Source organism: Melopsittacus undulatus, chromosome 4 (genome assembly GCF_012275295.1).
Source record: "Melopsittacus undulatus isolate bMelUnd1 chromosome 4, bMelUnd1.mat.Z, whole genome shotgun sequence".
Lineage (NCBI taxonomy): Eukaryota > Metazoa > Chordata > Aves > Psittaciformes > Psittaculidae > Melopsittacus > Melopsittacus undulatus.
The window spans coordinates 53,758,892-53,771,112 of record NC_047530.1 but is presented as its reverse complement, the minus strand read 5'-3'; the positions used below and the strand labels follow the sequence as shown (position 1 = coordinate 53,771,112).

The following is a 12,221-nucleotide window of genomic DNA, read 5'->3' as shown; positions in this document are numbered from 1 at the left end:
TTCATAGTGCAAGTTAAGTTCAGATCATGACGTTTAACTCGAGAAACTAGATTATTACAGGAAAATCGTGCTTACTATCAGAGCATAGTGATACCCCATTTAGGTTACCTACCACATATGGGGACATCCTGTTAGAAGGAATATAATTATCTCTAATTAATGTAGGTAAGAAGAATTTCCATAAGCTAAGAGATATGTCTTCTGTGCACTATGGAGCCAGGAGGGAACAAAGCAATGCTCCCCATGTCATGTTCTCCTCCTGTCCTTCATGAGCCATGGCAGCACTTTTCTGGCCTGTGTTCCAAAGAAACTGAGACAAAATGCAGATCCTCTAGATAATAAGATGTATTCCCAGATAGAGAGATTACAGATATTTTGAGGTAGGAGGAAGATCCTAGACTAGAAGATAAGACACAAGTGTTGTTATCTTTACCTGGGAATAATATAAACCACCTTCAGCATTATCTAGATTGTAGTAGAGGTACAACATAAATTACCAATCTAATTTTTCAGTTGTCCGTGTATTAGAGCTTGTGAAAACTAGTGTTACAGTAATGTTTGAAGGACAGAATATGCAGCTAATAAAACCAGACAGCTTAACTATCATTGTTATTTGCAGTGATGGATATGTGGGCCCCAGATGCCTAAAGATCTTAAGTTTTGGTTGAAAATGAGAAGGATGAACTTGGTAGTTTTCTCTCAGAATTTTGTTATATGATCTAGTAACCTAAACTGCAGATTGTTTGCCTAGTTACAGGTGAGGAAATGTGGGTATAGTGAAATGCCTGTTTCATGTGCTTCAGTGTCTGTCTCTCCTTGTATTGTTGAATTGAGATAGGAACACTAGAATATTTAGTTAATATCTGTGTACTGCTTTTTTGTACATGTGCTCTGTTACTGATTTGATTGAAAAGTCTATTAATTAGAAAGAACTGGGTGACTATTAGCAAGTTTAGAAGTCCACCATCCATTCAGGTCCTATTTCTGAAATGTGAAAAATTAAAAACTTATGTCCAAAAGCTGAATTGTGGGCTTTTAAAAGATAAGTTAATTTAAGCAAAGCTATAACAATATTGATAAATAAATAGTCCATCTGTTGTTTGGGGCCTGGCACCCTTCCACTTTGTGGGTGCCGATCACTCTCTTGGCTACCCCCACATTAAACCTCTATCTCTGAGAGCCTCAAAACGGTCAGTCACAAAATCTTAATCTGTTTTTCCCCCTACACACACACTAAAATATCTTCCTTCTGTTTTTTTTGTTTTGTTTTAGAATCCAAAATGATTGAAAAGCATGGAGGATACAAATTCAATGCTCCGGTTGTGCCAACTTCATTTAATTTTGGAGGCCCTGCCCCAGGAATGAATTGAATTATCACTTTTCCTGCTACTGTGTGATTGTAGTGAAGAGCTTGTGTTCCTCCCAATAGTGGTTCCAGAACTGGTTCATGTTATCTACAACTCACTCTAAGCTAATTGATAAATAGATTGGACAAAAGCCCCAGAAGAGGGACCTGGTCATGCAACCTAATACTGGAAAGCAAACTAGAGGTTTTATTGAAGATAGGAAGAATCTGAATTTAAAGCTTCAAATGACACACTTTGGAAATTGGAAATCAAGAGGGGGACATCATGAAGGCAGCTTTTCTTTTTCTGAAGAAAAAATACAGGCATGGGCTGCAGGACTATTTAAAATGTCTCATTTACAGTACAAGCTAAAAGGCAGACTTGATTTTTACACCTGTGGCAGTATGAGTATTTGCCCAACTTATTTCCCATTTCTCCCTTCCTATTGGGTGTCTGTTCTTTTAATGTAAATAAGATAAGGTAATCAGATAGCCTTACTTAATCTCCATCATTTCCATTTATAAAGATTGTTCATATGTAGAATATTGGACACTTAATGTAGCACTACATAACTGATAAATCTGTAAATGAATTAGCACTTTCATATTGAAACAAGCCTGCTAGCCTATGTACAAAAATAGCAAAATGTTTGCTGTTTATAAAAATAAAAAATAAGGGATGTATTGGGGAAAATAATTTCCAGGTATTAATTTAAAATGAACTAGCAGTTTTGTACCTGGTGACTTTGTGGTGCAGTCACCTCTGGTTGTGACTTGAATTCGGTTATGTAAAAAGGGGTTAGTGATATTTCATTGCTGCTAAAGAAAAAATAGCAACACCCTCTGTGTCCTTTGTTTTTCTTAAAGATCTCACTGTACAAGGTAAAATTTGGATACATGTATGTACTGTAAGCACTGAGGAAAATGTTATCTTTTCTAAAGCAGATAAATACGGGGTGTGAAGTTCTGCTCTTACAGAGTCAATTGAAGTATGTGGATGAAACATCTATACATGCAGTCTGTTTAAAAACACAGCAGTTTAATTTGGCTAATCTGGGCTATCACCTGCAAAGGTAATTTTTTCCCCTAACTTTGCAAAATATCTTTGTATTTTTCAGCCTGTGTAGTAGTGCAGGTGCACTACTCTTGCATTTCAGTCCCCCTCTTCCTGCGCTCCCAGTATTCATGTGTGCTGTTGTCTGCCTGATCCAGACAGTATATTTGAAGTTTTGCCAATCTTTCATTTTTGAAGCCACAATTTTCTTCCTTCAAAGTTGCTATAGTAACTACTAGTATTTTAGCTAGAGAGGCAAAATACAGATCCCTCTGGGACCACTATCAAAACCACTGTATGAAGAAGCCAGCAGGGAGATGCTGTGAATGGGTTGGCTTAAATGCCCCCTTTTTCTTTTCTAAAAGCAAAAATCCATAGGTTTCTGATCTTCCCTTGAGATCGTTGGTGTCAGGTCTTTTAAATCAAATGTTTTGGGTTTTGTTGTTTTTTTGGGGTTTTTTTTGGCTGTTTTTATATAAAAATGTCACCTGCTGTTACAATGGATATTAAACAAGCTACCTTAATTTAATGTAAGCCTCCAAAATTTAAATACAGGTTAAAATAATCTGAGTTTATATCTGTAAAAATGAAATGAACATATATATATATTATGATACTCAAAATGCAGTCTTCAGAAAATTGGTTTGTGTGGTGTGTTTTTTTGCATCAGCAGAGTAGCAGGAATTGGTGGTTTGGGGTTTCCTTGATGAGCTGACCAGCACCATGCTCTGCCTTCCATTTGCTGCACAACCGCTAGCACTTCTCTGGGCAGGTGTAATGGGTTTTTCCAGTCACTACTCTCTAGTCTGCCTTTCTTCGGCAAACAGAATTCCCTGCACACGCAGTGCTATGTGAGAGACTGAGCCAGGACTATAATGCCACGTTGCCCTAGCCGAATACCAAAGGGACACTTTAAAAGCAGATTGTGGACTTAACAGGATGGATATTGCACCTGATGTGGAAAAGCCTAAAAAATTAAGCCTTGAATGAGAGTATCCATTACAGTAGTGGTATGAGTACCACAGTAGTACTTTTGAATCTTTAGCTGACTGGCCAAGTGCATATAGCAGAACTGTTTGGGTTTTGTAAATGTGTAGCTCATGAGCACGTACAGGTGTACACCGGCTTCAAGATATCTCTAGACAAGGTTTTATTTTTGTGGACAAAAAGTGAGAGACATAATTACAGCATGCCTTTTCCTGTGCATTCCTTGACCTTGAAAAATGCCCAGTTTGACATAAATAATTCCTGAGCATCTGCTTGTTGGTATCTGCTTATCTTGTTACACATCCCCAGAAATGTAAGAGAACCTTTTAGGATGGATGAGACACTTTGCCTCAGTGGAAGATACAACAGAGCAGGAGTGAGAAGGCTCCATAAACAAAGCATACAGAAAAAATGAGGGGAAAATCACCAATTTTAGTGCCATTGTCCTTTCTGGAACAATTACATTTTTCAAGTCAAGAGTCAAGGGAAGAATTTTATCTTGGTGTGAGGAATACAGTCTTACTTCAAGGGTGCTTTTGTGTCGCTAGACTGGTTAGCAAGGAGCATATTTTTTAAGAATGGATTTAGAACTTTGCTTTCTTTTGCTCCAAGAAATGTATTTATATAAATTGCAAAACAATTTTGCATTGTTGTTGGTGGTGATAGTGCATTTTGTGATGCAATATATCAATTTCAGTGATAACACTTATGTCACATTTAAAATTGATCTTCCTCCTAGAACTTGCACTTATCCATTCCATTTTCAAGGATAATGCAACTCTAAAGGAAGAGGTGGGAAATTTAAAGCCTCTGTTTTTTTCTATTATGGAAGATCTTGGATTAATAAACATCTAAAGCAAACCCCTATCTTCATTCATCTCAGTGTGGTGTTTTGAATGCAGCTGTATTATAGTACTTTAGAGTCCTGTTCGTTACATAGCTCTAAGCTTTCTATTTTCCTCTCTAAAATACTTCTTCAGGCAAATGTTAGGCACAACCACAGTTCTCTTTAACTGTGTTAAGTAGAAGACGCTTTCTCAAACACTGTTTTTTAATATGTTGCCATATTGGATAAATTTAGTAACTTTTTTTTCCTGAATCACTCCCCTTAAAAGAATTTCTCATAGTTGTCAGCACAGTACAGCAAGGCTCTGTTCAAATCTCTTGTAGCCCAGAATTACTACTGCAAGATTCACGAAGTCTGCAGAGGAATAATTACCAAATACCTCACAATAAACAAGCAGATCTTTTTAATAATGTCTAGTAACCTCAATCGCCTTATGATTTTTATTCTAAAGGAAGTTTCTTCCTCTTGCCACCATCAGCTCTCAAACAGAAACATCACGAAGCTTAGCAGGTTTTATTTTTGCACGTTTCCAGTGCGGTCCTTTTCAGTCCTTCCTCATACATATGTTCTCCTGCTAACTATTCTCACTTTTCATCTTTGGTATGTGATCAGCAGTGGATGAAAACCACCTCTGAATATCTATGCACAAGTGAGCATTTTAGTTATTTTTGTTAAATGTAGTTAGGAAGAGCACTGCAGTTTTGCATTTCCGCTCCGTTCAGTATCCCAAGTTTTCACCTGAAGGCAAAAGTACAAATTCATACAAATCTGGAAGTTTGGAACACCCAAGGCTGCCTGTATTCTGCTTTTACAGTCTGTAACAGCCGAATTGAGTTCCGTGAGCTGGGTTTTTCTCTTCCCTGTGTTCTGTGGGGCCTTCCACATACCCAGAACCAGGAATGAGCAAAAGCTGTATAGTGTTGTGATACAGATTACTATCAGTATGTAGCTTCTGTCTTAAACGGTTTATCACTGGCTTGGTATTGTCGTATTTCTGCATTTTACAACAAAATGTTGATGCTAGAAACAGCAAGCACTTCAAAATAGGACAGGAGTTGAGGATCTGACAGATGTTAATGAGTGATCTATAAACATAAAGGAGTTGGTAAACCCAAAACCGAATTCTATCTTGTCGTGGGTCTGCTACTGTACGTCAAATCAATGTGATGGCAGTGATTTGTGTTCTGGGTGGGTGAAAGCTTCCAATTAATAAACAAGAAGGAAAACTTGGGACTAAGAAAGGAAAACTGCTGTTTGCCCTATTCCAGAATAAGCTAGTTTAGCTGTTACTGACTGCGAGAATTGAGAGCTATCATTCTGGAGGCACAGAAATCTTAAATGCTTCAATGTCTTATGTTCAAAAACTTCAAGTAAGCCCTACAGATCTGGGCATATTCAGTGGTCATAGTTCATGGTAATTGCAGTGTTGGATTTTCTTCAAAAATGATCTACCGAAATAGTTGTAATATCCTTTAATTGCCCGAGGAGCCGTTGTTGGGCTGCTGCACGCTTCTTCTCAATGTAGCTTTAACAAGAGCGTCCTTAACCACAAGAGCGGGGCTGAAATGGCAGAAGATAACGTACCCCGGGCAGCCCGGCCGCAGGGCCTCGGAGCCCCGCGCACCGCCTGCCTCCGCGGACACGGCGGCACCTCAGGCCCAGCGGGACACACCGGCGCCGTCTGTGGGGGCTGGAGCCCACGGCGGCTGCGGGCGAGCCGCCGGTCCCTGGCGGCACAGCCTCAGGCGTCCATCTCGGGCCGCGCCGCTCCGGATGCCTGGGGCAGCCGCCTCAGGGCACGCCCGGGGCCGCACATTCTCCTCCTTCACCGGCTCCCTCCGCGCGGTGCCCACTGAGCGGCCCGCGGGGTCCCTGCGGCAGGAAATGGCGCCCGGCTCCCTTGCTCCCCCGCTGACGCACTCCTGCCTCGCTCCCCGCTGTACAAAATGGCGGCCGCGGCCCCGAACCCAGCATAACAGAGACGCCATGAAGCTGCGGGGCGGGACCAGGGCCGCCAATGGGCCAATGGGCATTGACGAGGGGCCCGGAGGACGCCAATGGCGAGCGGAGGCGGTGACGCGCGGCGCGGAGCTCCCAATGGGAGCGGCGGTGGCGCTGTGCGCCGGGCCCGCCCGCGCTGCTCGGGGCGGTGCTGAGGCGGGCGGGCGCTGAGGCGGCCGTTTCCTGTCCTGGTGCATGGTGGTCGGACGGAGGAATTGTTGGAAAATTTCTCGGCGAGGTTAGTATATAAATGTGTTTTTACCCAGTGTGCCTTATTCTAACCACCGCCATCTCCGGCTGGGGCTGCGCTCCGCCGCCGGCCGCCGCCACGGGCCTCGCCGAGCGCAAGCAGGCGGTGAGGGGCAGCGAGCGGGGGCAGCGCCGGCACCGACCCACACCAATAAAGCCGCGGCTCCGCCATCCGCCCGCTCCGCGCGGCCCAGCCCCTTCCCTCCCCTTGCTCCTTCACCGGGCCTGTCCGCGCCTGCCCGCCGGCAGCCCGCACCGCGGGGCCCGCAGACCCCCCCCCCCCCCCCGCCCCAGGCAGGCCGCCCCGTCGTGGGTGCGGGGCTCCCGATAGCCGCTGCAACAGGGCTTGGAGGGGTGTCCTGGTGCGCACCCTGCCCCACTCCCACCGCGCCTGAATCTGGCTGATATATTTTTGCCTTTTTTTTTTCTTTTTCCGTTTTTTATTGTGTCGTTTCTATTCTGACGAAGAGCAAGCTTGCAAAGCGGCGTTAATTGTCTCCGGAGCTTGCTCGGCCTAACGTGCGGCTCGGCCCGCACGCGCTGGGGAAGGAGCGGTGCGGTTTTCTCGCACGAAGTTGCTTGGGTTTGCCATTGCTGTGTTGTAGTGGCTGCCGTGAGCGCGGCTGGTCCCGTGCTAGTACAGGAGAAGGGCTTTGCACGGAGCTAGTGAAGCCGTCTGGTTTAGCTCATCTCAACTCGCGAAAATACCAGGCAAAATGATTTTGAGCGTTTCACAGCTGTTTTTTCTTGTGTCCTTCGTCGGTTTTTGTCTAGAACTTCTCATAGAACAGGATACCGAGAAGGTGTTTGTCTAGAAAAATTGTCTGCAGTAACGCAAAGATTTTTTTTTCTTTTTTTTTCTTAACGAGGCCTTAAATGCGACGTTCCTAAAGAAAAAATGAGCTGACTTTCGTACTAGTTAAGTTTGCTGGTAAAGCAAGCCTGCGGTTGAGCAGTTCCAGTTGTGTATAAAATCTCTTAAGGGTTTGGTTTGATCTGTCAAAGAAGTACACTTCGCGTTATTCTCAGAGCTGTACCAGTACTTCTAAAGAACGTTATTCCTGATTCCAGTTGTACAAAAGCTTCAACCTGACAGACTTTAAAAGAAAATGTTTTCTCTTGTCATGCAGTACTCAAGATCCGTTTTCAGGTGTTGTAAATCTGTTGCACCTCAGAGGACTATATGCAAGGTATTTCTTTTATAGCTTCAGGATGATTGTACCTGAAAAATCACGTTTGTCCTTAACTGGTAGCTTTTTAAGAGAAGTAGTGTCTGTGCAGTAGATTTTAGCTTCTTTGTGTATTTGCCCTAGGGCTTTAGAATGGCAGAGTACAATGCAACTGTATTTTCATGGCTTGTTTCTTTGTATCTCATGCATTAAAGTCTTGAGTTTTCAAGCTGTATATATGTCAGAAGCTATTGGTCTGAATCACTGCAAAAAATGAAACTCAGGGCTACGTAGTCAAATAACATATGACTGCTTGGTAATAGATTGCAGCTTAAATGAGATGTAAAAATAAACATTTTAAGCAATTTTGAGAAATGTATTTCAAATTGCATAACTTACATGAACTATTCTCATTACTGTAATGGAATAATGATTCATTTCTAGTATCCTATCTGAGGAAGAGTTATTTTTCTTTGTATTAAAGGCTCAAATAAACACTTAAGCGAGTGTAAAATTTTATTTAGCTGGGAAGTCACACGAGCTTCACTCTGTCATGCCTGTGTAGCATTTGATACTTCAACATCAAAATACTTCTGTCATGAGCTGGCAATCCATTTTCTCAGAGGAGACAAACACAGCAATAATGAAGTGATGAACAGTCCCTGGTAATAGATGTCAAAATGTTTGTCTCTAGAATATCTCAAATGATGTATTGTTTCGGGCCCCACACTTTGCTGTTATATACTGTCCCGGAGAAAGGGACTGGTAGTTTGTGCAGCACGCAGGTCTGCCCCAGGCTGCTGCACTGCTGGAGTGGGCTGCCTCAGGGCTGCTTTCTCACCCGCGGGTCTGGTCGATCCGTGGAGGGATTAGGTTGAGGATTCCCTTTGTTTCACTTCGGTGGTGGAAATGGGATTTCGCTGGACACTGTTTTCTGGGCATAGTTTAAAACATTGTGTGTATTTGTGCAAATTTAGCATTTGTCTTAAAATGTGTAGGTTTTGTTTTAAAGCTAAAAAGACTACAGTTTTGAACTGGGTTGCTTCTTTTACAGTGTAATTTGGCTTCATTTAAGAGTGCGGGATGTTAATCCTTTCTTGCTGTTGCATGTAAATTTTGGCCTTAAGAGGTTTGGGTTAAAACGTGCTCTCAGCATAGTTGGAGTCTGAGAAACATTGTTATTAAATCCTGAGGAGTCTTTAATTGGCACCTGCTAAACTATTTGTTTTCCAAAGCATAGGGCTCACCTGAATTTGGATGAGTTTCCACACACAAAGCAAACAGCACATTCCTGATAATCAGGGCAATTCTTCCAGTTCCAAGCCTTTTAATGGACAAAAGGGAAGTGCCCGCGGGGAAGATCCCAGTGCTCTTGGAGTCCCAGTTCCTTCATTAGTCTTTTCCTGTCTGCATTTTGACTTGTAACCTCTTCCTTCATCACCCATGTGATTTCTGCTTCTTATGTCGTCTTTTGTAACTTCTGCTGGCTCTGACATGTGCTTGTACATACCATAGCATCTCAGACCAACCTTTGCCTTTGCTACGGGCTTTCTTCCTGTGCTAGATCTCTTGTGCATTTCTACAGCTCTACAGCAGGCTTTCTGCTCTTTTTGTGTTAATTGGTGGGTACTTTGGGTTTTAATCTCTTCTAGGCTGGAAGAAAGAGAACATGAACTGGGTAGTCTGTTTCTGTGCCTTGTGTCACAAAAGATCCCAAAACACGGAAGGTTTCTGCTCAGATTATTGATCCTTAGGATGGACTGTGATCTGAACAGATGGATCCTCTTCTGGAATGTGAGAATTCAGCTCTGAAATGCAAGCTCCTGTAAACAGGGGTGCACAAAGGTATTGTTCTGAGGGTTGAGTGAGGAATCGGAGGTGTCTGTCCATTGGACACCACATTTCTGGGGAAGGGGGGAAGGAAGCCTCACTCATGGCACAGTGGAGTTTATGGGGTTCTGCCTTTACCTGAAGTCTTTAACATGATCTTCCCTCCGTTGTGTTTACTTAAGGGAGTATGGTTGGTCCTGTGTGCATCAGGTACTTAAAACCCGAACTGGACTAAATTAGTGAATGCTTCCAATGACTTAGTCTGCTAAAATTTTCTGGGTTACATTGCTCTTTTAATTGTGTAGTGGGATTGTACTCTGCTCCACCAAGATAATACTTGTTAAATAAACTGAATTATCATTTTTGAAGGGAATTTACAGTTCCAGCAAGTTCTGTGATATTCAGAGTTGACATCAATGTTAACTTACAACTAACTTGGTTATTCCCTCAGTCTGCATTTTACTGTCTGCTGAATGTTTTCCTCTGTATACACTTCTTGAGTTAATGCTCTTGGACTTCATTTCTGATGACAGACGCATCTAGAATTGGAAGATGGATCTCTTTTTGCAGGTTAATTGGTGTTGCTCATACCCTAATTGTATTCATACTGAGCTAACATGGCACTACACAGAGTTTCTTAGAATATATACAAATGGACCATTTTTCAGTTTACATTTGTAATTCCACGGTAAAGGTTGGCAATCCATTGGCTGTTCATTTAGTTCCTGAAATACAAGCATAGACTAAAAAAATGCACTGCTGTTAACTGTTATGGCTAACACTGGTACATTTTCAGTGCAGTTATTAGATCACTAAGTAACTCATAACCACACAAAACAACCCACTAAGAATTCCCTGTTTTGTTGGTACTCTCAGTGGATTTGCAGGTGATGTAAATTAGACACTTCTGTGATTTCTTGACAACTAAAGAGAGAAGTCTGACATGACAGTAAAACATTGATAGAAATAGTTGGTCTCGTTTCTTCTGGATTTTTAGCCCTTAAATATTCACTTATTCTCAGACCATTCCTAGTTTTATTTAAAATGTTCACCAGTGTAACTGGAAGGTTTATGATTTAAAGATTAATCCTGACGTGCTTCAGAAGTTAATGGTATTTATTTGCTGTAGATAGCCATCATTGCTCATTTCTAGGAGTAATTTGAATATAATGCTGACATGCATCATCTGTATGCCTTCTTTGTGGACTTTGTGTGTATGTATTTGGTACACACACACACAAAAACCAGCCCCCAAAAGCCAGTAGTTTTAAAAATACAGGTTTGTTGAGCAAGTATGTTTCTTACTTTTTGACTTCTTAGGGGAAAATCCACTTAGAATGAAACCTAGTGCTTTATGTCACTAATGTGTGCTAAAATTATTTAAAGGTGTTTGGTTGTCTGATTTTGTTAGTTTGTTGGATATTTGTTTTCTTTTTTCCTTAGAAGTGTAAAGGTGTTTACAAATATGAAGCAGAAAATCAGGTGACCTATCATAGCTTAAGCTTTTTTCTGATCTGAGGCCCAACATTCAGAGTGTGAATAATGTAATTATTTAGCCTTTGTTGTTTTTTTCTATTAAAACAAAAATAATTTATTAGTAGTCAGTCTCCAGTGAGGAAATGGGGTTTGCTTTTAGAAAAGAAGGGAGACTGAGCATAGGTTATACAAGTCTGGCTAAGCTGAGAGAAACTCGCTGACTTGTTTTGGTAGGTGAGTTACATTATTCCTTTTGCAGTACAACTGCGAACCATCTCATACACGCACACACAAGTGTTCTGAATGGTGTGTGTTTTCAGTCATATTTGAATTTGATGTTTCTATACAGATTATATGTTCCACTCTTAAGCAAGCCTGTACAGCAGTGTATTAAGAATAATGTTCTCATGAGTGCATTGATCACTAAGCAGGTGCATTAGTATACTTTTTATACTTCAGTAAAATTTTCCAGATCCTGGTGTCTGTACCTCTGCAGATGATGCTCTATGGATCTCAATTGCTTGTTACCTTTCATGCAGGATTTTTGGAATTTGATTTCTCCGAAAACTTCCAGATCTGTTTCCAATCTCTGGCTCAGGAAGCTGTGCTGGTGGTTGAAGTAGTTACTTAGAAGCGGTCCTGTTGTAATAGTACTGCCCAAAGCAAATGTGATAATTGAGCTAAGCATTTGCTAGTCCCAGAGCTGCAGCATAAGTTTAATTAGCTTTTTGTCAGCGCTTCTGACAGTGAATAAACTGATGGAACTATTCTGGCCTCCATTGATTAACCAGTAATTTCTTCTTTAATACGTTCAAGGAACATGCAACGTTAGCAGTCATATTTGGGATCAGCCTGAGCCTTCTCTGCATGTGCAGGACCTCTTAGTGGGTGGCTTTCTGATCTGTGAGTCTTTTTTGAGTCCCATGTATTCAAAAAACAGAGCAGTCTTAGCACTCCCACAATGTGAAATGACACACAGACCGCATGATCTTGTAATATTAGAGTAAGGATTTTAAACATTCTTTATTTGCACTGGTGTTGGTTTTTTGGTTGTTTTTTTTTGGTTTTTTTTTTTTATATTTTATAAAATGCAGGCGTTGATCTCTGACAATACTTTTAACATTCACAATTTGTAGATTAAATTCACAATGTAAACTGATGGTAATGACATTACCATAAAAATGGTAATGACAATAAGGGAAAATGATTGTTAGTACATAAAGTAATTATGTGTGGCTAAATACGGTTCTTGCTGTTCACACT

The 12,221-nt window shown here is 41.5% G+C and overlaps 2 protein-coding genes across 2 annotated transcripts in view; both read left to right on the top strand.

Annotated features, from left to right (window-relative positions):
• IPO7 (importin 7) overlaps nt 1-4,259 on the top strand; it is a 40,702-nt gene extending 36,443 nt beyond the window's left edge. Inside the window, exon 25 of the mRNA XM_005153253.3 lies at nt 1,273-4,259. Within this exon, the coding sequence (XP_005153310.1) occupies nt 1,273-1,370 (98 nt within the window). The 3' untranslated portion in view covers nt 1,371-4,259. The remainder of the gene's footprint in view (nt 1-1,272) is intronic.
• A 2,125-nt stretch (nt 4,260-6,384) lies between these two features.
• Nucleotides 6,385-12,221, top strand: part of ZNF143 (zinc finger protein 143) — a 36,412-nt gene continuing 30,575 nt past the window's right edge. The window contains exon 1 of the mRNA XM_034061882.1: nt 6,385-6,472. The gene's annotated coding sequence lies outside the window, so the exon portion shown is untranslated. The remainder of the gene's footprint in view (nt 6,473-12,221) is intronic.